Genomic DNA, 21,998 nt, shown 5'->3' on the forward strand with positions numbered 1-21,998 from the left:
GTCTGTCTGTCTGTCTGTCTGTCTGTCTGTCGGTCGGTCTGTCTGTCTGTCGGTCTGTCTGTCTGTCTGTCGGTCCGGTATCACTATGCGTTTTATCGCTTTATGACCTTATCTTGATATCAGTTTAATCTAGCTAAGTCAATTTTTCACAGAATATTCCTTATGGCCAGGAATCGATGTGGTTATGTTTTCACGGTGCGCAATAAAAAATTACGCGGTCTACGCACGATTTAACGAAATCACGTTTGTAATCATATCTTAACAACCATGAATCACAATTAAATAAAATTTGGTACTCATAAATTTCAGGGCATAAATCATCATATGGCAATACAATTACGTGCGTAGCGCATGTAACGCATGCGTACGCGCGCTTAAAATTTTCAAAATTTATTTTCGATGAAATAAGAGTACGTTTCAGGCAATTTTAAGCGTTTACAAAATTGCCATGAGTGCGCAGATTTTTGCGCGCGCACTGCGCGTTAAAAGTTATTGCGCACTCTTTTTACCCGATTTCTGTTTTCTTGACTTACTTTTCAACTCGAAATTACGTTATACGAACCTTAATTCTGAAAAATAGCGTCAATGAAAACCGTTAACCAAAGGAAACATGGAAGAATCATTACATTTCTGCAAACTGTTTAAGAAAACAAATGATAAATTTAAATACTAATTTATGTTTTTACTTAAGCCAAACAATAAGAATTGTTCAACGGAATTTTTCAGGCAATATGCATGGTTAAACAAGCCTAGGTATTCCATGAGTTGTTCTAAAAAAAGCTTTAATTTAGAACAAAAATAGTTAAATTGACTGGAATTCAATGGGGTTTTGCTTGAATTTAATCATTTATTTTGTCTTTTTATAAGTGAAAACATTTGTTTCCTACCAAAGTGATTAACTTTATTAAAACTGCAAAATAGCCTGTTCAATATTTTAGTCTTTTTATTTATTTTTTTTTTTTTTGTTTAGAGAACAATGAATTTTTAATATAAAAAGAAAACAAGGCCATGTACATGGCTGCAGTTGCGTGCACCAATTGTAGTTAGTGTTTACCGACCGACCGACCAACCGACCGACGTAGTGAGCTGTAGAGTCGCGTTTGCACGGGACTAAAAAGCGGACATGCGCATCCTACAACAGCGTGTGTAATACCCGTAGTAGTCTTAATTTAAAAGCTAGAAGAGCTTCACTCGCCATCAAATTTGGTAAAATCTTGACATCTGAAGGACATCAACTTCTTTCCATAATTCAACAACATGGACCATCTTAACGCGGACAAATTAAATATCTCGAAATGCAGAACATCGCTAGGATTGTTGTGATATCTTGTTATTACCGATCGTAAAAGGTTATATGTGTAAATATCAATCAATAATCTTTTATTTAAGCATAACAGCATAGAAAATACCAAAAACAAAAACAAAAGAAAACAAAATACTCTAGTAGCTAGATCAACTTTCGTATGCACTTTGAGGTCCACAAAATTTGACTTCAGAAATTGGTTTAGGATGGTCAAACAATCATTTTTGGCTTGGTTACACATTTTGAAAATATGGTGAAAGGTCAAAAGGTTAAGGTGAAAGGTTATAATACCAAACAACAATACGTCCTTAAATCTCGATAACCACTGGTCACAGCAAGGTAATTTTGGTCTCAAATTGATCAGAAGGTATACATTTATACTCAGTCTAATGGGACATTTTAGTCAAAAATGACCGGAAATGCCATTTCTGACCTTTGACCCACTACCTAGGGCATGTATGTATCTCCGTAACTAATGGCCGTAGACACTTAAATTAGGTCTTAAATCGTTCGCAATTATACATTTTGTTATTTGTTGCACATTTTGAAAAATTTTACAAAAGGTCAAAATGTCAGGGTCGAGGGTTATATGAACAAACACAAATAGATACTTCTATCTCGTCAACCAAAGTCTCAAAATGTTGAGAAGGCATGCATTCATATTCAGTCTAATGGGACATTGTAGTGAAAAATGATCAGAAATGCCATTTCTGACCTTTGACCCACATATCAGGGCATCTTTATATCTATTTAAGTACTGGTCGTAGAAACTTAAATTTGGTATCAAATTGTTGGAAATATACATATTTACATTCATTCTACAGATAAATTTGGTGAAAGGATGATCAGAAATACTATTAATTACTAATGTTTCAATCAAAAAACATCTACACATCTTGTTCTTATATAAATGTTAAGAATTACAAATAATTTCCTTTACTGTTTGTAAGTGTACTTTTGCTTATAAATAATAATGCTAGAAAATATGGTTGACCCCCGAGGACGATCAAGATAGGAACGTCGAACTCAAAAGTTCTTTTCAGAATGCTAGAAGTAACTTACCGTATTTATCCGAATAAATTCCTCGGGCATTTATTGTTCAGAGGGGTGTTTAGGGGTGGGGGTGTGTTTCTTCGGTGGAGGCGTTTATTTATTTTTTTTTAGTGTAATATGGTAACATATATAATCAAATAAATACACCCTAGATATTAAAAAATACAACACAATTAATATCGTAATAAGAATAACTGGATTAACCCTACTTCATCCGGGTGCAAGTACAATCATGATATTGAAAAGGTATCGGAGGCAACTATAATAGACCAATTCATTGCCAGATCTGTATGACACTGTTGTAGAATATATTTGAATGTCACCGACAAATCATGCATATACACGTCTGTCCCCAGTGTACATAATAAAACAATATCAATTTCTGGAGATTTATTATCAATACCACTAGAAACTTAGGTTTTTTTAACTTTTTAAGCATTAAATGCATTGACAATAAAAGCATCATAAGTGTATTTTAAAATCATGTTATAGATCATGATAAAATCATACTACAACACACTACAGTACACAAGGGTGTTTTCAGGAAAGCTTAACATATTGTACAATAGTAATGAAAGACTATGTATTGGCATATATATATGCAAAAGATAGTGTTGACTGTTGACAAATTGTAGTCACAAACAAACAGATGATAGAATGAAGGTCCATGTGAACAATTGTAAAATCGTGTCTCATACAGTGTCTCCGTATAATGATGTTTCATTGTTTTATATCATTATACTGACACCTGGAGAGGATTCGTTAAATGGAGCCTGTGACAGACAGTGTCACTTTTATTCTAAAAGACAGAAACATTTTGTTACAAAAGCATAACGAGGAAAATGCATCATGTAAAGTACCTTTTATCAGTGAGAAACGAATTATATATCATTATTAAAATTTGAGTATTTATTCAAATAAACACCCGCTTTGAATATAATCACCCCTTCCTTCGATTTAAACGCCCTGCCACATGCATATACACAACAAGGCCATGGTTTTTCAAAATGTGTAACAAATAGCACAATGTATATTTTGAACAATTTAAGACCAAATTTATGTGTCTACGACCATTAGATGCACTAGGAAGTGTAGACGATGGTTCTCGGAATGATAATGTTCTCCTTATACGTTTTCTCTCGGTTACCATTATTGAAAATGCTTGACATTCGTAAAACTAAACTACTTCGTTTCACAGTGTTTTAGATGATTAATAACATTTGAAAGTATAGTTTTTATTGTTTGGTAGGGCCCTTTGTGGAGGCGGATGTCATTTGAAGGAGGTGCTTATTCGAGGGATATATGTTAAATTTTTTAGTTTTAATAATGGTAACATTTGTAATCAAATGAAATCCTCTAATAGATATGAAAAGTGGTAAAAAAGAATAACAAATGCTTGGTAAATTGTAGATAACAGTGCGGTGAATTCTACTAAAAATAGTATAATTGTGTTATTATAAACATGTGGATGGACGTTTATAGTTGGGTTGGGGGTGGGGGGGGGGTTATTATTCAAAGTGATGTTTTATTGGAGAGGCGTTTATTCAAATGAATACCATCCTAATAATTATTAATACATTATTTAATTTAATCATCTTTTGAAACTAACTGCCGTGACAGAGTGGGCCCAAGAAAGAAGACATGGGCAGACATCTCGGTCCTAACGGGACACAGGAAGATAGCCTACAGTTATTCCTGCAAGCTTACTCAATAAAACTCAGCTATCGGGATTTCTCTCGAAAAATGTCTTATCATCAAATCTCCCTTTGTTATTTTATAATACTATTCCCCACAATATATTCTGATTCTTTATGGCGTATATTTAATTTGATCTTTATTAATTTGCAGTATAATTCCTATTATTTAACTACTGTACCTTCACACATGCGCGCGGTATGTTTTAAAATAAACAAAAAACTGAAATGGATATATCTGATTTTTTTTTCGTCTTCCAAAGGGACACTGTATTGATTGATGGAAAGTGCCTGTTTCCAGTCACCTTTAGGGTCAAATCTATTATTTTAACTGCTCCCTTGTGTATAAAAGAGAGAAAATATTTGAAACCAGGTTGTTGCAAGGTGAACTTATCTTAAACCCGGAAATTACTTTGACCGGGAAGATTTGAAATTGAGATGAAAATCTAATGTTGAAATCATAAATTGTGTTAATACCTTCACACATGCGCGCGGTATGTTTTAAAATAAACAAAAAACTGAAATGGATATATCTGATTTTTTTTCGTCTTCCAAAGGGACACTGTATTGATTGATGGAAAGTGCCTGTTTCCAGTCACCTTTAGGGTCAAATCTATTATTTTAACTGCTCCCTTGTGTATAAAAGAGAGAAAATATTTGAAACCAGGTTGTTGCAAGGTGAACTTATCTTAAACCCGGAAATTACTTTGACCGGGAAGAATTGAAATTGAGATGAAAATCTAATGTTGAAATCATAAATTGTGTTAAAAAACTCTTTATAATATCTTCCTAAGATAGAAATATGGAACAATAGCGTCGGCGTGAACACTAATGTTATCAAATCTACGTTTCGCGGTACATCTCAGATAGATAAGGTAGGTATCCAAGGCGGAGATTTGTACCGAAGTTTTTGCATTGTGCTCGCCTATGTCAGAATTAACCATAACTTATATATAGATACATGCCCTTGGTTGTGGGTCAAAGGTCAGAAATGGCATTTTCGGTCCTATTAGAATGTATATATTCTGATCAATTTGAGACCAAAATTACCTTGCTGTGACCAGTGGTTGTCGATATTTAAGGACATGTTGGTCTTTAGTATTATAATCTTAACCACGATGCTCTCAGTATCATCATGTATGTAGAATAAAATACAAACATCTTTTAGCATAAAAAAACATATATTAAAGATACAGACAATTCGACATATAATACAATAATAATACAAAAGCATCAGAAAATTTCAAGTATTAAAAACATTTTTAATATATACGAACACAAAGACAATCATACGTTGTTCCTTCTATCATGACATTATTCCACACATGATCGATTATTATCGATACTGGATTTCGGTTTACATCATGTGATAATAGAAAATAGGAAAAAAACGAATAAATAATTCAAGAAATAAAGATTAAATAAATTATTTTCAATTAAATTATCTTCACACGAACATCTGTATTTATATTGCTAATTTAAAACGAATATATAAGTTGGTTTTCTATGAGGTACTTTTTTATTTTTCCACATGTGCTACGAATAATTACTTATTTTAAATATTAAACATGAATGGTATTCACGAAAATAGAAAAAAAAACAAATAAATTATTCAAGAAATAAAGATTAAATGAATTATTTTCAATTAAATTATCTTCACACGAACATCTGTATTTATATTGCTAATTGAAAACGAATATATAAGTTGGTTTTCTATGAGGTGCTTTTTTATTTTTAAACATCATCATCAGACAGTTTAAAGTCACTAGTTAAACCTCACTTCATTTCTGTTGACAGTGCCATGAGCAATGATCGTTGAAATGGCGCAACAAAATAGATTCGAGCCCAACATAACAATAAATATAATAATTGTATTAGCAACTACTACGAAGTACTGTAGGCGTAAGGAAGTTGACTGAACTTTTTTCATTATAAAGCAAAATTTGTTTGCATTGTGTTTTTTGTGGGAGAAACATCTGACAAAACTTAATTTGCAAAACAATATTTCATCATAACCAGTAAGACATATTAGACAGGTTTTAATTACAAAACACAAATGCAAACACTGATTCACAATAAAAAAAAAGTATGATTATTTATTTTGTCACTCATGATTAATTATATATTCAAATCAATAGAATTTTTAATACAATTAAAAATAATGTTACGAAGCATATATTGAATGTGCACGACACCTGTTCAAATGTAGTAGAATATATAAATACCATCGGTTTGATTTCCAAATTACATCAACTTCGAAGGTGAGCGAAGAAACTTCTAAAAATGAACTTCAAGTGTACAGTATTTGTTCTTTGCTGCCTTGTCTCGCTGACGCAAGCAAAGGTAAGTTGGGGAATCATTTCCATTGGGAAAAACTATACTTGTTCCATTAGAAAGTGAATAAGAGATTAACCAACCATGTATAATGCATTTTAATTATATATGTAGCACAATATATACAAATGTTGTTGTTAAATTATCTCAACGGTAGTTTAGTTACACTATATACACAGAGAGTGATTAAGTTGTAGCTATCATTTCAAGTTATTTCCCAATTGTGTATATCAATGTGTTAATTACAGAACATAAACGACAATTTGAGGAACAGTTCAGTGAACTGAATTATCAGTTTAGTGACCCTATACTTGTCCTCTCCCAAGAACCATTAAGGTCCCGCCTAAGTAATTATTAGACAACAATTTCTTCGCAATTCCTAACTATAGTATACATGGTTAAATATGGTCAACAACATGAATTCCAGGAAAGTGAGTGACCTGCAAAATATAAACGTTATTATCAAAAAAATAACAATCATTTAAAAACTTCATACTTAGGCACCCTGGCAGGACAAGTTTGAACGGGCTATGGGCAAATTCTTGGATATCCTATTTGAAGATGTAAAACCTGGACTGAATGATGAAATATTCCGTTTAGCTGCTTTAGTAGAAACAATGAATGCCACTTTGGCGCAAACGCAACAAAAGCTGACGAAACAAATCCTCGATGAAATAGAAGAAGTCAAGGAGAATGTAAACGACATGCAGAAATGCACATGCTCAAGTAAGTAAATTGTTCTCAAATTAAGTATCTTTCTAAAGCGGGAAAGGGTCTAAGTGACAGATAGAATGGTGATTTGGTCATGGTTTTTCGGGATCACAATCGGTTTATATTTCGTCTTTAAGCACCAAAAATACAATTTATATAACAAACAAATAGGATCTCATGAAACCATGGAATGTGAATTTTATATTGTATTGTATTCATTTTTAGAGCGCTTTTGGGTGTTCCACGTGGCAGTTGGACGGTATACGCTGAATTTCGAACAAGCGAAACAAAAATGCATTGACAACGGTGCAAAAATCGCCGCTCCCAATCAGTTACAAGCAGCACAAGCACGTGGTTATGACCAATGCCAAGCTGGTTGGTTATCAGACGGCAGCGTTCGATACCCGATCACAATGCCACGATGGGGATGTGGAGAAGGATCGCCTGGCGTCCGAAGCTGGGGGAAACCGGCTAAGACTAAAACTTACGATGTTTATTGTTTTAAGAAACCAAACTAATACTAGGAACAATAAACTTAAAATATATTATTGATAATTATTATCTTCGTTATATTAGCATTTAGGGGTATAGTCACTATTACAACAAAGTTCCAAGATTTGAATGTGTGTTTGCATGATAAACCCAATGAACGTTTACTTTCTTCTTTAATAGATATTGATTGCAAGAATTAAACATACTGTTTATATTTGTTTACGTAGTACCATATAATTTATTTCAAAAACTTCAAAAAATCAAAATCTATTTGCCATCGAATTTGCCACACTGCATTGCACTGTATTGCTTCATCTGCTTTAATTTCACATACACTCGTATGTAGATGACTGTCAATAGTCAGTTAAGATCTACCTAGTAACAGCTTACGATGTTATTATATTGTTTTCACAAACCCTAATAACCTATATATATTATTGATAATTATTATATGTTATTTTAGAATTTAGGCTTATATTCACCATTTTGTATTTGTTTGCCTGGTACACTCAATAAACGTTTACTTTATTCATTAATAAACATTGATTGCAAGAATTAAATATGCTATTTTTTCTTGTGTATGTTTACGCATTATGATACCATGCATGTAAAAACTGCGACGAATCACAATCACTTAAAGTGTTTGTATTGCCTTTTATTGCCTTCCTTTGTGGATTATTGACTTGATGACTTTCTTAAAGGTTAACAAATCAACTCCACTATACAATTGGTTAGCATTCCTCTGTTTTCAATTCACACAGACTCGTATGTAGATGACTGTCATTTGTCAGTTAAGATCTACCTAGTTACAACTGCAGAATTGGGTGTAATGAACAGACTTGGCAAATGAATTCTTCCAGCACTGGATAACAACTTTAGCGCATAATGTATAAAACAATGTTGTGAAATAGAAAAGAATCAATACTCAATAAAACGTAAGGTGCCCATAGTAAACTTGGTAATCTCATTCACGAATCCATTAGCTAATTATAATTGTCAATCATGTCTTTACAGACCGCCAGTTACATCTCGTTCACGAATGAATTAACTAAATAAATGTATCTGAAAATCAAATACTAATATGCCTATAATACTAGTAACGTTCGAAATACAATTTTAATCGTGAAATCCATGACTAGATAAACATCTGGAGGGTTTCCTGACCAATCTCTATAAAAAGAGAAATGTTAAAACATTATTGTAGTGCTACCTGAAACAATACTATCACCATTCTCCTGAGGTACAAGAACATTGAAAACACTGCTGTAAGTATAACACATCAATATATTTTGACCATTTTTTACGACGACTTGCGACAAGTCCTCTATTGGCATTTCTTTAGACTAATAACTAAAACTATAATAATACTTAATTTAATATTATTTATTTTTAGCTCGAGTCTCCGAAACCCCAATCAAGCTTCTATAGTAAACAAGAAATATTTCTTACAAAAAACACTGCTCGCTTATTGACGTAACATAAGATATATTGTCCCTCTGAAAAATATTTTGTTATTTCAAATTCGTTTTTTGAATATGTCAATTTATTGTCACATAATAGTTATTTTACCTGAAAAAATGTAATTTAAAGCAAAAAAATACTTAAATTGTCTGTCAGACAATGGTTTTTTAGTTATAATTAAACTTTTCTTTTCTCTTTTTATATGTGAATAAACATTGTTTTTGTTACAGAAGTGAATAACTTTGATATGAAACACATACTCAATTTCTGTCCCTTTAGTTTAATTTATTGCTAAGGTCAATTCTGGGGGTCACTTCATCACGCCTAGATATTTCAAGTGTGAAGTATCCTATTACAAACAAAAACTTCAATGGACTGTTTTGATAATAATTCAATGATTATCTGACAGCGAATTACAGTATTATAATATCATGGGACTCATAAATGAAATGCTTTAGGATTTGTCGTTCAACCGTTAGACTCTTTTCCCAGACGTTTCTTGGGTCCAGCAGTTGGTACCTATAAACTATAGTCGAGAATCCTTTTTCACAAAAACGTCAGTGTCTAGTACTATAACTGCTGCTTGCTTTCAGGTAATAAATGAGTTATCTCTTGTAACGTAGCGGGCTAGAGCAGCAGCGTGAAAAAGAATTGTATGGTTTTACTATGGAATATTTTTTTTTTATCAAATAATAATATTTAATCATATTTTTAAAACTGTAAACACATTTAACAACTCATACAGATATTCTTCAAATGTATTGTTCATCTTATATATCAGGGTATTTTAATTAAATCTCATCAGTCTTGAATTTTTAGGATCAACAACTCCAAAATAATGCATCTCAAGACCATTATATTCCTGGTGTGTTTATTTACAATTAATAAGGTAAGAAACGCAACACCGGGACGGGACGTCACGCAACGTAAGTGATTTGACCACTAACAAGCGATGTCGCTTGTCATTGGTCAACCAATGCAATCTAACAACACGGACACAAACGTGGTCTTTTAATTCGTATTTAGTACCAAGGCAATCTAATAACAATTTACTTAGCTCACCTTACCAAGAACTCCTAATAGTCTGTTGATATTATGTCTGGTTGCGACAAAATACCAACAGTACCGTCCTGTACTATGTACATATTTATCCGTGGCGGTAAGTGTTTGGTAACATTTATTTGACAAATAATAAACATAATCTATATATAAATTTACGTAAGGGCAAAATTCGGTAAATCGCGCCTTACTTCTAGAATTTTTACTCGATTGTATATAAAGTTGGTTCGTACTTTCGGTACTGATTTTAACCACCTGATGTAACCCTGTTTACTAATTAAATTAAGTTAGATAATTAGTTATTGACGATTAAAACGAATTTAGGTTCAACGATTTGCCCCAAATAGGGGTGTTTTCCGATCGTGGTATACACTGTCTAATGGATGTCCATCTTGAAAAAATACCCGCCACAAAAATGCGAGGAGGCTTCGCATTTTCCTATCTCCTCCTACGATAATTGTTTTTAATAGCTGAAAACCAGAGTACAGCATCATAATGTTGAAAACAGGCCGGTTTTCTTTAAAAAATGCTATTTTGATACATGTAATACGTTTTTACAAATGTATTGATTTGTGATGAATGGAACATTCCAAATTATTTGGTTTAACCATAGAGGTATAGATTTAGATTTATGGGCCCCCTTGGAGAATAAACATAAATAGTATTGCAATGCTGTACAATACTGTTAAGGTATTAACCACTTTTAATCGCATATTTGAATCGCAAATTTCTTACTGTGAGTGTTGGTACTGTTAGATATAATATCAACAAATATACAAATAAACTTTATTACTGTGAGTGTGGGTAGGCCCTACTGTTAACATATAATATACAAATAAATAAACGTTATTACTGACAGTTGCTTCTCAACGTTTGTATTAATTAATAATTTAAAAATATATAAACGTCGTAGTGGTGTATCGTTACATGTACTTTACTATTTCAATCGACTATGACAGACACAGTTTTAACAAAGTATTAAATCGTAAATGTTTTACTGTATTTAGTGGTATATTATTTATAGGCCTATAAAACATTAAAAACAATATTTCGTTACTGAGTGGATAAGAATATTTTTAAAATGTTTCCTCTTTGTACCTTCTTCTCCCATCCCTCAACCCTTAATGTTACATACAAAACACAAAGTTGGTTTGTTTAAATGAGTCCAAATAAAAAAAATTGACTCATTTTGTTTCTCTCTCTCTCGGAAGTAATTCCCAGGGTGCTAATTTTGGTTGACTACATAAATCATTGTGTATATTTATTCGTTTCTGTAAACGACAATGTATTATAGTCCTGCAGTACGTACATTTGAAATCTCCATTTTTGTCTCGCTGGAAATACTGTGTATTCGAGAACCATCTGTGGGCACGACCTAGATGGTACGCGAGCGAAGCGAGCGTGCCATCTAGTAATAATAATTTGAAGATAATATAATGGAAACAAAAAATATTATTTGTCAATAATAACAACATAAATAATAAATCAAGTTAAACAATACATTTGGATACAATGAAATGTTCTTATCGGTCTAGATCATAATTAGAAGTTCAATGAATGAATTCTCAAAATGACCCAGGGACGGATACAATAATATAATAATAATTTGATGTTCAAAAGTTTGACGTATTCAGCGAATGATTAAAAGAAGATTTAATAAAAAGAATTGTTTGCTCAGAAACTATAAACCCAATAATATTAATTATACTTAGATAAAATGTGACGTTTAACATGCTTTTTAAAAAGTAGAATATTTCTATATATAAAACAAGGTTGCATCAAGCTCATTCCATAGTTTATGACCAGCAACACTTATAAATAATTGAATCTTAGTAAGTTTGGTAAATGGAACATGAAGTGTGCGTGGATTCCTTAAATTATATTTGAGATATGGCTGATATTTGGGAAACAAAATATTAGAAAGTGGCGTGGAACTGATCGTGACACAGCCACAGATAAACAATCTCCGGATCCCTGTTGTTAGATTGCATTGGGTCAACTCACTTGAGCTGCATCTACGTCCTTGCGTTGGGTCTGGGAGATACGCTTAACATATAAAAAGCATTTACTGTCATTTTATGGATTGTGATCAACCACAATGTACATGGTATGAAGAACCCACTGATACGCGTTTTTAATTATTATATATACTAGAGGGTGAGACGATGGTTCTCGGAATGATAATGACTGTAAAAAGGACGTTCTCATTGTACGTTTTCTGTCGGTTACCATTATTGATAATTCTTGACATTCGTAAAACTAAACCTGCTCTGTTTCACAGTGTCTTAGATGATTAATAACATTTTAAAGTAGGCCTATAGTGTATATTGTTTGGTAGGGCCCTTATAGTGCCGAGGTGGGGAGGTGGAATTCATTTGAGGGAGGTGCTTATTCAAGGGATATGTTTAATTTTTTAGTTTTAGTAATATGGTAACATTTATAATCAAATAAAATCCTCTAATAGATATATGAAAAGTGGTAAAAAAAGAATAACAAATGCTTGGTAAATTGTAGAAAACAGTGCGATGAATTCAACTACAAATAGTATCATTGTTTTACTATAAATATATATATATAATACAATGTGTATAAATGTGGATGGTATTTATTAGATAGTTGGGTTTGGGGGGAGCGATTATTATTCAAAGTGATGTTTTATTGGGGAGGCGTTTATTAAAATAAATGTCAAATGTTTGGTAAATTACATCTAAGATAGATAAGGTAGGTATCCAAGGCGGAGATTTATACCGAAGTTTTTCCATTGTGCTCGCCTATGTCAGAATTAACCATAATTTATATATAGCTATAGCTTTTGTTTTTCGAATGATATACTTACATTTTGAGGAATTCCCATAATTCCAGACACAGTCGCACAACGCGTTTGAAAGGGCCATTGACGATAAAGACACTGGCGGCACTTGTTTCGTAGATAGGCTTCTGGAAAAATTGTCTGAGGCTTTAGCGGAACAGCAGCAACAACAGACGAAACAAATCCTTGACAAAATAGAAGAAGTGGAGGAGAAGGTGGACGACATAAGGAAATGCACGTGTTCTGGTAATTAATGTCAAATTATTATTACTATAATTCTTAATAATGAAATCATCAGTTATTGCAAACAAGGATTGCCATATACAGTACATTATCATCGGCCATCATCTTTTTGCTTAAGTTTTACAAACAGAAATTGACTGAACGAACATATTATGTACTGTATAATAATACTTACTATGTTATTTTATTGTAGAGCGCTATGGCGTGTTCCACTTGGCGGTTGGTCGGTATACGCTGAATTTCGAACAAGCCAAACAAATATGCATTGACAACGGTGCAGTAATCGCCACTGTTGAACAGTTAAAAGCAGCACAATCGTTTGGCTTTGACCAATGCAGCGCTGGGTGGTTATCAGACGGCAGCGTTCGATACCCGATCACAATGCCACGACCGGGATGCGGAGGAGACGGACCTCCTGGCATCAAAAGCTGGGGGAACCCCGCTAAGACTAACACTTACGATGTTTATTGTTTTAAGAAAGAAAAACAGCAACAATAAACATAAAATATGAATAATATTACATAATGTTGATCCAATATCTGATGTGTCTTTACTTTCTTCTTTAGTTTAACATTGATTTAAATACATATTCTGTTTATTTTCTTTGTATGTGTACGTATTTACGATTGGTAAAGGCTTGTTACCTTCCTTTGACTTCAGGACATTGTCCCCCGGTATTTATCTCCCCGGACATTTTCCCCTCGTGACATTTTCCCCCGCACCGTTTTCGCCACAGCGTTATATTTCATCATTATTTTTTTTTAATCTAATTTGTTAAGAGCCGAATAAGACATCATTACACAACTCAAGGACTGATAGTATTTTAAACAGATTTTACTGTTACTGTTTCTATAAAAATGTAGTATTGTTAGATATTAACTGGTTGTTCAAAGTACACAAATTAATAAGTGTATTTTCTTTCATTATCTATATATCTATATAACAAATAAACACAATAGCAAAAGAAATGACAAAAGCGTAGGCAAAACCAAAGGTAACATGCAATGTTTATCAAAAATGATTCATCTTTGTTTAAAGAGACACATGTTAACGCTGTAAATATAGTATTTATTGAGAAAAACCATGAACAACTTGAGGGAGTGGCATTAATGATAAGATGAAAAGCTTTATTGGAAACTATACTATATCAATACTGTTGATGAGTTTACTCTTTACTCTTCAGAAAAATTGTGTTTGAATAATGATAAAATATAATGCTGTGGGGTTTAATGGGAGAGGGGGATATCCAGTGGGAAAATACAGGGAGAAAATGTCCGGGGGTGGGAGAAAATGTCTTGGTGGAAACCAGCCCCTCCTCCCGTTAGGAACGTAGGCCTATTTATTTAATTGATTATTTTCATTGACATTTCAAGCAAATGCAATGTTTGCACCTAGTATACTTAACCCATAATAAATATAAACTAAATCGATAAAGTTGTATTTGTATATCATTTTCGATTATAAAATGTACATCTCTGTTTGTAAACGGAAAAATATACGACACGTTAAAACAATATTTTATCCCTATATTGGTTGAATGTTCCAAAAGTGTAAATATTTCAAAATTTACTAAGGCCACGTAAATGGTTTTATATTTGAATACCGGCGGAAGGGTGTCTACCCCAGCAAAGGAAAAGTAAAACATTGTGGCCAATTCCAAAGCTGTTGAATTGGCCAAGTCATTAACATTAACATTGTCATTTATATAGCCCCTTTACATTGATCAAAACGCTTTACAAGTCATTTACCTTTATAACTTAAACAAAAAACAATAAATATTCCGACATTAATTATATGCCACCTAATCATAATTATCCTATAAAATCGATACTTTTGTTATGTTATTCATTTTAAAAACAATAAACATATAATAAACGTGGTATGAGTAAAGAGTAATGCCAGTCATTGGCATCAGTTGTAGCAGTACGAACTTTCTATTTGCAACAACCAAGAACCAAAACTTCGTCGTCTGAACTTACAATCAGCCGTGTCGAGTAATCAAGTGAATTAAGATCTCAATGCTCTCTAGCATGCGTAGGCCTACAATACATTATCGTGACTAGGTCCTTGTGGGTCGTCCTAAATATGGAAGGCTCCCTTTCACGTCATCTACCGTATCTCTCTACGGATGGGTACCACGATCATCCTTTCTATAAGTTAATAAACCCTTCATATTATAACAAGAGCAATCAGAGAGTTGCAACATTCGCAAAACCAGGAATAAAAAGGAGAATCAAGAATCGTCGATAATTAGGATCCTGGTCCGGATTCCCTCCAAAATGTAATATAAGAGTCTTCCACTGTGGTTTAAATGTGGTAAAGATCCGTCTTTTAATTATCCTGCTAACAGACAAACACCCGAACACCACTTCCCTCCCCACCACACCCACCTAGTGTACACACGCCCACATATCTCAGACAAAAATACAACATCTTTGACGTAGGAAATACATTGCACAGACAGCATGCTGCGATTAACCATCATGTATTTCGGTATACGGTACAGCCTAAAAAACGGGGAAATAAACCTAGGAAGTGATTAAGGTACAATTTTCCACATTAAACATCATCATTGAGCAGTTTAACAATTGCAGATATTGAAGACCTCAACATTTCAGTACTATTCAATAACGTTCTTCTCGTCTTGCTTCAAATGCGTCATATTTACCAGACATAAATATGAGGGAAAGCTAACAACCGAACATTGACCTGTGTGTATGTAAATTGTTTTACTATCCTTTATAGACAATCTCGCATTCTTTAATTACATATGACTACATGTTTATTTGTTTAAAAGGTGTTTGTAAGGACCAATTTCAACCGGATTATATTATTAAGATAAGACAGATATGTTTGCCATTTCTTTTCCTTTTTTTCTGTTCTGATTAATATATTTGGGTCAAGCCTTTCTGTTGCGATCATAAATGACGGATAAATAATACTTCGGATTTACGTTAATATGTATTGATTATGTTTACAATGTGTTTATTGCGTCTAATTTAAACAGATTGAAAATTAAGATAACCGAAATGCCTGTCTCCGTCCCTGAATAATATATTTAGGTCAAGCCTTTCTTTTGCGAGCATATATAAATGATGTTAAACCAGTCGAACATTACTTCTGATTCAAGAAGCATTGCGTTATTCCAAAAAATGAATCGCTTAACTGTGTTAGTGTTGCTTCTCTGCTTTACTCTACATGGCTCTAGATCTGGTAAGTTTTTAGCTTATAGTCTACTTTTAGGCCTGCTTGGAATTTGCTTGGTACGTCTACTTGTATAGGCCTTGACAGACACTAGATGGGTATAGTCTTAAATATTCCATTAGGAATTCTAGCAAAAGAGACTCATTATGTTATTTCTTACTTAAAAAAGCATTGTAAACCATATAACGTTGTATGTATATTTTATAATACAACTTTAATATATAATATTCCTCCAGCAAGCGTGCAAGAACAATTAGATAAAACAACAAGTATTAAAAAAGCAGATGATAAAAAACAAACGATCGAAAAGGTTGACGAAGAAGTAAGTGACGTTATAACCGAAAATGGTGTTGCAGAAACAAGTAATGAAATTCGAACAGTCGATGAAAATGCTGAAAACTCAGACGATGTAAAAGAAATAAAGGCCGAAGACAGTTTAGCAGAAAAAGCAGGTAAACACAATGAGAATTTAACCTTAATGCAAAACTTACTCTGACAATGCTTCTAAAATAGTTCCCCGACACATAACCATTTGTCATGCTTCTTTCCTAAAACTGAAAACGATAAAAGAGTTGCTAAACGATTTTATACGATCATTGCATTTTTTCGTAGGTCAGGTTTGAACTCAATTCACTCTGCATCTTGGATTGGCTACGACAAATTCATACTAATTTCTGTAAAGTCCGTAATTTCTGATTTATATTTTTTGGGGATTTAATAGTAATTTTAATTTGACAATATTTGTGTCTCAATTAAATTTTTCCTATTGTTAAAGATATATTGTGCCCCTGAAAAAAAAATGGTTTTAATAGTTACGATACTCATCAAAAATTGGATAAAGAAAATTATTTACCTAAAAAACTGTAATAGCAAAAATAGTCAAAGTGACTGGAAGTTAAAGGGTTTTGGTTAAATGTAACTGTGAAAACAATATTACTTTATAATTTTTATTTATACTGAAGTGATTAACTTATTAAAACTGCGAAATGTCCTATCTACCTTTTTTTTTTATTAATCTTTATTTTTTATGTATTTGGGGGGGGGGGAGGGGAGACAACACAAATTATTAAACATGACAAGTAAAAATATCATGAACTAAAGAAATAGAGGCCGAAGACAGTTTAGCAGAAAAAGCAGGTAAACAAAATATAAATTTAACCTTAGTGCAAAGGTTACTCTGACAATGCTTCCCGACACATTTGTCATGCTTTTTACCTAAAACTGAAAACTATCAAAGAGTTGCTAACAGATTTGATACCATCATGGATAAAAATCATGAACTACAGTTATGAAATTATGGAAAACACGTAAAATTTAGAGCAAAATTCTGAAAAAATATATTTTCATTTCAGAAGCTTTGGAAAGTCAACTAGTACAAAAGAGCGTAACTAAAGGTAATGTATTTTATATAGTTTTAAACAAACAGATAGCAACAATCCATGTTGAATTACTGTTTACTGCAAAAGTTTTAACTAATAATATATGTATTTTTATGTAGGCAGTGGCGTAACGCAGAGGCCCGAGGCCCCCGGTTTAGGAATCCTAAATGGCTCTCCAATTCTGGAAGCTGGGTGTTTTTAGCTTTTTCGACATATTTTAATTCCTCTGGGCACTGCTCAGGGGCCTCCATAAGCTCCGGAGCCCCTGAGTATAGCCAGTGAGCGCTTATATCCGTTACGCCACCGATGTAGGAACACTGCCGAGCAACGTTTTTGTCAAGATTGATCTTCGACCGAATGTTGCTTCTCTGTTTTTCTTTCTATGAGAAACAATTTACCTTATCCTGTCAACTTCTTTTTATTTTCATTTATTGTTAAATATAAAAAGACACAATACAATAATTGTTGTTTTGCAAAAGAGTACAATATTTAATGTAAAATCTACTGTGTTACATGTGTTTTTTATTTTTTTATTGCTATTTAAAGGATGCCCAAGTTACTGGACATCATATAAGGGAAGCTGTTATAGATACTTTAATAGCCCGACAAATTGGCAAACAGCTAGATCTCGATGCAAGAGTTACGGAGCTGATCTTACTGTCATCAAGGATATCTATGAAAATAACTTCATCGGTAGCCTTATTGTACAAAGCTCATGGATTGGTTTGAAGGAAGTTTCGAAAGGATCCTTTTCTTGGGTAGAAACTGGCGAAAGTTCAACTTATAAAAGTAAGAACGAATATATACTTAAGGTATACAATCATTTTTGAAAGACAGTTTTAAAAATATATGAAACAGGGAAAAAATAAAGATAACTGTTACGGTATACAATTTAAATCACTCACATCTGTTACGTTATCTTTAAAATTCTAAATTGAGGGAATCTTAATTTTGTTTAAATCTTATATAAACATTATGTATATTGTAAAGTTTGTTAACAAAGAGCGAGAGTTGGAAAAAGAAAATGATCATGTATTAAAGTATAATAATAAAATAATAATTTATTTATTAAAATATTAAGAATTACAATAAGAGTAGGCCCCCAGAAAGACAAATATACATGACAGTGCACCAATAGATACTAATGGCAAGATATAATAAAACATATTACTATCTTTCCTTTCTTATTATTATTTTAAAGAGTTCAGAGCAGGTGAACCAAGCAATGTAGGGAATGGCTGTGTTGAACTTTACAAAGGCTATCAGTACACATGGAATGACTTAAGCTGTAGCACTAACCTGCACTACGTGTGTGAATTATGTAAGTACAGTGGTACGATTTTTTTTTGTAAATGTCAGTTTGATTTGTTACTTATTCTGTTTAGTATAGTTCTACTGAAAAGGAAAGTGATATTTCATGGTGATAATAAACGGTACAATTGAACGTTCAGAGGTTTGTAAACATTTTAAAATTCGAACAAAATTTAACTAAACATCGATTCTGATTTATTTAAGTAGGCATACATAAACACTTTAGGTAAAATAAAAAAGTTAAATGTATAGTGCTTTTTGTAACAATTACCCTACCAAGAAAATGTTTTAAAAAGATAGATGATGCGTGGTACCTATTGATACAAGGCGGAATAATTACAGAGCATTTTAAAGGAATCATTCTCAATACACATGCTACATATCTAACGTTCAACTCAATGTCATGTTTTATACAGCAGAACACACTGTTGATGTATTCGTGGGTACAACAACCAGAATTTCAGCTCTGTGTTCATCATCTTCTCAGAAGGCATACACTGGCGATTTCAACGGTGACGGTAACGGAGATGTGATGTGTCACAATACGGTCACGGGCTCAAAGCAAATATATTATGCAAGGTAACTAACAAATTCTGACCAATGCATTTGAGGAAAGCGATGCGCGTATTATAGTTTAAACTTTAATCTCTCATAATCAGAAAAAGTGTGCTTTCGGGAGATGTTCGCTTAATTTCTTCACTATAAACACAATAATGAAAATGAATGATGCAAGTAGTTTTTGAAAGACAAAAGATTTGTGTTTCATTTATGTGTGTTTTTGTGTCTTTTTTTTATTCAGTTGCAAAGGTACTTTCAATAGCCAGCAGTCCTGGACAAGTGGAATGGATTGGTGTCATCACAGCGGAGAACAACTGTTTATAGGCGATTTCAATCGTGATGGTCGATCTGATATGCTGTGCCAAGATAGGAAAACTGGTTACAGACGGATTAGCTATGCCCAACGTCTAGGTGTATTCACCGGTACTACCTCGCATTATAACTATTATTGGTGTAAATATGATCAAATATTTGTAGCTGACTTCAATGGAGACGGCCGAGATGACTTGTTGTGTCACAGTAGTAGCGCCAATAAATACACGCAGATTATATATGGCGGCACCAGTTCTAACGTAGGTTGGCAACTAAAAATGAATTGGTGCACAGGTTCTGACAAACTTTTTACAGGAGATTTCAACGGAGATAGGAAGGCTGATTTACTCTGTCACTTGGCAAATGGGCACCTTGAGGTCATATTAGCATCCGCGACCGGCAAGTTTACTTTGTCAACAAAGAAGCATGTGCATACTGATTCATGGTGCAAATTGACGAATACTAAGCTTAGAATCGGGTATTTCAATAAAGATAGACGAGCCGATTTGATGTGCAGCGATGCGTCTGGCCCGAAATGGATTTCCTTTTCTGAAACCAGTGGTTTATTTACAACTATAGGGTGGCGGCGTAAGACGTCCTGGTGTACGTCCAGCAGTAACAAGCTGTTAATTGCCGATGTGAATGGAGATGGTGGCGACGATTTGCTGTGTGAAAGTTCATCCTTTGGCGTTAGGTACATATCTTTGAACAAAAGGTTTTAAGCATTTCTTATAATATGATGTACTTGATTAGGCCCTACCCAAATAAAATTCATGCTACTACACAGTAAGCTTATAAGCAATTTGATCAAAGTATAATGAAGAATAACAAGTTAACAAATTATAAATATTTCAATAGTTTAACGTAATATTCCCTTTGGGTGAAATTTCAAATTTAGATTTTATGAATCTTACTTAATCATTAAATTAAAGGAATGCGTAATTTCTATTATTATATAAATTTACGATTCCAGAACACAATTACTGAATATAATTATAAAATACTAATGTTTAAAGTATAAGTTATATATTCATTTTATGCTTAACCAGTATCAATAAAATTAGCATTCAGCAACAAGTCATGTTCAAATTCTGTTTGTTGTGTTGTATCTACAGTCAAAATGTATACTTTATTTTGGGATAGGCGGAAAAAATGGAAAAACAATTGTGGATCATAAATAATTTCCAGATTCAAGCCCTCTCTGGGCAGTACAAAGTGTACGTTGTTTCGGGACGGTTAGGGAAATGACGACGATTCTGTGTTCACTAGAGCGTAACATAAACAGACGACATAGCCGTTTTATTATTTACAGCAGTATCTTCCCCTCCACTGTTTTGTGGGGCCCTTCTGAATCGCTTGGCCCTGGTGGTAAGCCTACAAGGCTAGTTAGGGGCCTCGCATTCAAACGCCGCGCAAAATGTATTGCTTTTAACACATCCATTTTACTCAATAAAATGTTCTTTCGGTAAACAATTAAATTAAAGTTCAAATGTTATTTAGAGTTTCGAAATTTCCACTTTTAATTTTAACTTGAACTTTATATTTAGGGTAAAATGTACCTTATTTCTAGTCGTAATAAACGGGAAAATGCCAACGTTATCGTCCCCAAAAATCGACCTTTGCGTATCTACAATATGAAACTATCTGATCCTATTGTCCTTGTTATTGGAAGCTGCCATTTTTAAGGGTCACATGACATCAAACTGATATTTGATTGGCTGAGTTGCTAACTTCCAAACGAGAAAATCTTGATTTTTCAAACATTAGTATACATATCTCCATTGTTTTAGATTTAATGTCAGAAGATTACATTCGTCCTCCCCAAGGAATATACTGGTCTCTGTTGGTCCGACACAGTAGATTACTGTAACAACACAACAATTCTATTTAAATGGTGCAAAATTAGCATATGTTAGTGACCCTTCCTAACAGTTATACCAACAAAATCTGGAACAACTTTTCCAAACTTTACTTTTTATATTGTTTTTTCTTAGGTGACCATCTGTTACGAGCTATGCTTTTATTGGTCTTCCTTTCGTTCACAATGCTTCTTATCTTATCACCTGATTTATTTT

The 21,998-nt window shown here is 33.1% G+C and overlaps 1 protein-coding gene across 1 annotated transcript; it reads left to right on the forward strand.

Annotated features, from left to right (window-relative positions):
• The first annotated feature begins 6,305 nt into the window (after nucleotides 1-6,305).
• Nucleotides 6,306-13,657, forward strand: LOC140044436 (brevican core protein-like). The gene is made up of 5 exons (XM_072088945.1): nucleotides 6,306-6,393; nucleotides 6,885-7,110; nucleotides 7,321-7,610; nucleotides 12,970-13,162; nucleotides 13,353-13,657. Exons 1-5 carry the CDS (start codon nucleotides 6,334-6,336, stop codon nucleotides 13,655-13,657), a joined length of 1,074 nt encoding a protein of 357 aa, XP_071945046.1. The 5' UTR covers nucleotides 6,306-6,333.
• Nucleotides 13,658-21,998: the final 8,341 nt, after the last annotated feature.

Source organism: Antedon mediterranea, chromosome 1, assembly GCF_964355755.1.
Source record: "Antedon mediterranea chromosome 1, ecAntMedi1.1, whole genome shotgun sequence".
Classification (NCBI taxonomy): domain Eukaryota; kingdom Metazoa; phylum Echinodermata; class Crinoidea; order Comatulida; family Antedonidae; genus Antedon; species Antedon mediterranea.

Bases quoted from the DNA above. Each gene is read 5' to 3' on its own strand.
- LOC140044436 (XM_072088945.1), top strand. From the start codon at position 6,334: ATGAACTTCAAGTGTACAGTATTTGTTCTTTGCTGCCTTGTCTCGCTG. The intron at 6,394-6,884 runs GTAAGTTGGGGA...CTTCATACTTAG, and splicing joins TCTCGCTGACGCAAGCAAAG to GCACCCTGGCAGGACAAGTT. The intron at 7,611-12,969 runs TAATACTAGGAA...CCATAATTCCAG, and splicing joins ATTGTTTTAAGAAACCAAAC to ACACAGTCGCACAACGCGTT.